We start from the raw sequence: 4202 nt of genomic DNA, 5'->3' as shown, positions 1-4202 counted from the left end.
GTTTATCATCACATCTCGCCCGTTATGTCCAAAAAACATCACTAATTAATGCTAATATATTTCTTTTCTCTTTTCTCACACCCACAGTAGCCCGAATCACTGCTACTGCACTACATCAGCGGAAGAGAAAGACATTGCGCAGCTGAGTCCCTTCTGGCCGCGGAAACTCTCTCACGCTGCTGCCACCACGAGAGAAAAACAGGAAATTGTAAGTATTTGATAATTATAACTCAACGATAAATTAGTCCAAAGGGGAGGGGTGATAATGGTGAATTTTATGAGTGACTGGTCTAAGTTCAGCGACTTTTCTCTAAGGCACAACTTGAACCCAGGAGATCGTGTACATGCTGACCCACGGGTGCCAGAAGTCCAAACCTGAGGATGGCACTCTGGAGACCCGATTCCCATTCCTGGAGTTCCCGTTCCCGGGCGTGAGGGCGGTGGCAGCCACGGAGGGACCGCGGTGCATCAAGACGCACCTGCCTCGCCATCTCCTGCCGAAGTCCTTCGCTTCGTCGGGAGCCAAGGTCAGTCGGTAAGGATCTGTTATGGGAGGGAGAGGGGAAGGACAGGTCATCTTTTTCGTTATTATCATTATTCCTATTGTTATTATTATTATTTTCTCAATTATGATTATTTTCTTTGTGATAGTTATTATTGTCGTTACTATCATTATCGTTATTATCATTATCATTTTGCGTAAGGAAACGGATTTTTAGTGTGAAATAAATATTAATTTCTTCTGATGTTGGGAAGACATTCCCCTCTTCATCAATGCCTCATTCTGAATCAGTGCCCAATCTAATCTGCTTTCTTTCTCTCATGACCCTTGACCTCGGCAAATGGTCGACGTGACCTGTCTTGCTATCACTTCACAGGCAAAAAAAAAAAAAAAAAGAAAAAAAAAAGGTATAGGTTACAAACTCCCTCTCGAGATGGGTCAGTAGGTCAGGATTACTCTCTCTCTCTCTCTCTCTCTCTCTCTCTCTCTCTCTCTCTCTCTCTCTCTCTCTCTCTCTCTCTCTCTCTCTCTCTCTCTCTCTCTCTCTCTCTCTCTCTCTCTCTCTTTCTCTCTCTCTCTGTATCTCTCTCTCTCTCCGATTTTTTCTTTTTTTCTATCTTTTTTTCTTTTTTGAGAAGTGATGTAACGAACGACACCACCTGACTAAACCTTGCCTCCCAGACCTAGATGTTACACCGGAAAAATAAATCACAAATCTTGTTTATTTCCAAAGCCTCGATCACATGGCCGCCATTTTGATATCGAGACGATGCACGTTCGCCCTTTTGCAGTATCGGCGTTCATCAGCTGATTGTAGTTGACGTGAAGCAGTCTCAGGGGCACGAGGTTTGCTCTGTGTGTTTTGGTAGTTATAAATCTAGCCGTTGTGGCGCTAGGGGTTGCGTTTCTGGCGGGAATTTTGAAATCCGGTGTTTTAGATTTGTCGTAGATGGGGATTTAGCGATATAAAAAAAATTGAGTCGACATTTTTTTGGGAAAAATGTACTTTTTTGTTGTTTTTTTTTTTGTTTTTTGTTTTTTGCCTCTGTTGGTGGCTATAGGTTCATTCATTAAGCCAGTGGTTTTTAACCTTACGGGCGTCAGTAATTTCCAAGCAGGTTAAGCGATCTTCGGAAAAGCAAGAATTTCTCCAATTCTGTTCATTATTCTCCTAACGACAGCATGGCCAAATGAGAACTTTAATAGTAATGTGACTGATTCATACCCAATAAAAAGACTTGGAACATATTTTAGGCCCTCAAAGGTCAAAGTAATAGAGGCGTGGTAGTAAAAGTGAAAGGTGGGTATTTTAGATACATAAATGAGTGTACAAGTTTAGAAATACGCACACAAACACACACACATACATACATACACATACACACCCACACACACACACACACACAGACACACACACACACACACACACACACACACACACACACACACACACACACACACACACACACACACACATACAAACACATATAGTCAAAATGTTTGTGTGAATGTATGCATTTGGTAATTAAATATCGTATTAAGACTTCTCTAAAATGTGAAATACTTTCGTTCGTCTGATTTTGGCTGTGAATACAAACGAAGATGGATAAAGATAGACTAATAAAGATAAACTGATAGCCAGAAATAGGCTGATAAACATATACAGATAAACCATTGAGCAGAAGGATACATTTAGAAACAAACTGATGGAGTTGGATGAAAAGGCATGTAAACTGGGTGATATATATGAATATACTCGAATATACTGGTTATATACTGGTTTGCTCTGCATATCTCTCTCTCTTTCTTTCTTTCTTTCTTTCTCTCTCTCTCTCTCTCTCTCTCTCTCTCTCTCTCTCTCTCTCTCTCTGTCTCTGTCTCTCTGTCTCTCTGTCTCTCTCTCTCTCTGTCTCTCTCTCTCTCTCTCTCTCTCTCTCTCTCTCTCTCTACACACACACACACACACACACACACACACACACACACACACACACACATATATATATATATATATATATATATATATATATATATATATATGTGTGTGTGTGTGTGTGTGTGTGTGTGTGTGTGTGTGTGTGTGTGTGTTATATAACTTTACAAAAAACTATAATAATAATCCCTGACATGACCTCAGGTATATGACTTCCCCCCCCCCCCCCAAAAAAAAAAATACTCTGACTTGACCTCGCCCTCCTCTCCCACAGGAAAGGTCGGCGGATGGAGGGAGAGTCTCAGCGCCGAGCAGATCGAGGCCTTCCAGCGGTGGGAAGACAGGCACTTGGCACACTCCGATTTTCGCTTCACGTTCACGTCCGGGGAGGCGAGGGAGTGAGCGAGGAGTGGAAGGAAGGAGTGAGAGGGGAGAAGAGAAGAGGAGGTGGGGGAGGAGAGGAGAAAGGGAAGGGTGAGCGAGGAATGGAAGGAAGAGGGAGAGGGGAGAAGAGGTGGAGGAGGAGAAGGAGAGGAGAGAAAGAAGGGTGTGTGAGAAAAGGAGGAAGGAGGGAGAGGAGAGAAGAGGTGGGGGGGGAGGAGGAGGAGGAGGAAAGGAGAAGAAGAGTGTGTGAGAAATGGAGGAAGGAGGGAGATGAGAGAAGATGTGTGAGGAGGAAGTAGAGGAGAAAAAGAAGAGTGAGTGAGAAATGGAGAAAGGAGGAAGAGGAGAGAAGAGGTGGGGGAGGAGGAGGAGGAGAGGAGAAAGGGAAGGGTGAGCGAGGAATGGAAGGAAGTAGGAGAGGAGAGAAGAGGAGGTGGGGGAGGAGGAGGAGAGGAGAGAAAGAAGAGTGAGTGAGAAAAGGGGGAAGGGGGGAGAGAAGAGAAGAGGTGGGGGAGGGGGGGGAGGAGGAGAGGGGAAAGGGAAGGGTGAGAGAGGAAGGGAAGGGAGAGGGAGAGGGGAGAAGAGGTGGGGGAGGAGAAGAGGAGGAGGATAGGAGAAAAAAAAGAGTGAGTGAGAAATGGAGGAAGGAGGGAGAGGAGAGAAGACGTGGAGGAGGAGGAGGAGGAGGAGAGGAGAAAGGGAAGGGTGAGTGAGAAATGGAAGGAAGGAGTGAGATGAGAGAAGAGGTGGGGGAGGAGGAGGAGGAGAGGAGAAAGGGAAGGGTGAGCGAGGAGTGGAAGGAAGAGGGAGAGGAGAGAAGAGGTGGGGGAGGAGGAGGAGAGGAGAAAAAGAAGAGTGAGTGAGAAATGGAAGGAAGAGGGAGAGGGGAGGAGGAGGAGGAGGAGAGGAGAAAGGGAAGGGTGAGTGAGGAATGGAAGGAAGAGGGAGAGGGGGAGAAGAGGTGGGGGAGGAGGAGGAGAGGAGAAAGGGAAGGGTGAGCGAGGAATGGAAGGAAGAGGGAGAGGGGAGAAGAGGTAGGAGGAAGAAAGAGAGGAGAAAAAGAAGAGTGTGTGAGAAAAGGAGAAAGGAGGGAGAGGAGAGAAGAGGTGGGAGGAGGAAGTAGAGGAGAAAAAGAAGAGTGAGTGAGAAATGGAGGACGGAGGTGTATATATATATATATATATATATATATATATATATATATATATATATATATATGCCATTGGCAAATTTTTGTAATAACATTAATTTTTCTCAATGATTGTCACAAAACTATCATGGAAATTTTTGAAATAAAAAGAAGTGCATTATTTCCCAATTACTGTCCTTTAACATAATTTTGTAATTTGTTCTAAAATATCTCTTTGGTATATCCACCACCAC

General features: G+C 44.4%; 1 protein-coding gene across 6 annotated transcripts in view; it reads left to right on the top strand.

The window, feature by feature from the left end:
* LOC113826083 (olfactory receptor 1J1-like) overlaps window positions 1–3976 on the top strand; it is a 16332-nt gene extending 12356 nt beyond the window's left edge. The window contains exons 4-7 of one of the 6 annotated variants that reach the window (XM_070119516.1): window positions 88–208; window positions 316–527; window positions 2710–3022; window positions 3887–3976. In XM_070119516.1, the coding sequence (XP_069975617.1) occupies window positions 88–146 (59 nt within the window). In that variant the 3' untranslated portion in view covers window positions 147–208; window positions 316–527; window positions 2710–3022; window positions 3887–3976. Of the gene's footprint in view, window positions 1–87; window positions 209–315; window positions 528–2709; window positions 3115–3446 lie in introns of all 6 variants that reach the window. The other 5 variants (XM_070119515.1, XM_070119513.1, XM_070119511.1 and 2 more) reach the window with 5 other exon arrangements.
* The last annotated feature ends 226 nt before the right edge of the window (window positions 3977–4202 follow it).

Source organism: Penaeus vannamei, unplaced genomic scaffold, assembly GCF_042767895.1.
Source record: "Penaeus vannamei isolate JL-2024 unplaced genomic scaffold, ASM4276789v1 unanchor292, whole genome shotgun sequence".
NCBI classification, from domain to species: domain Eukaryota; kingdom Metazoa; phylum Arthropoda; class Malacostraca; order Decapoda; family Penaeidae; genus Penaeus; species Penaeus vannamei.
Note: the sequence above shows the minus strand (reverse complement) of the source record. Positions and strands in the feature narration are given on the sequence as shown.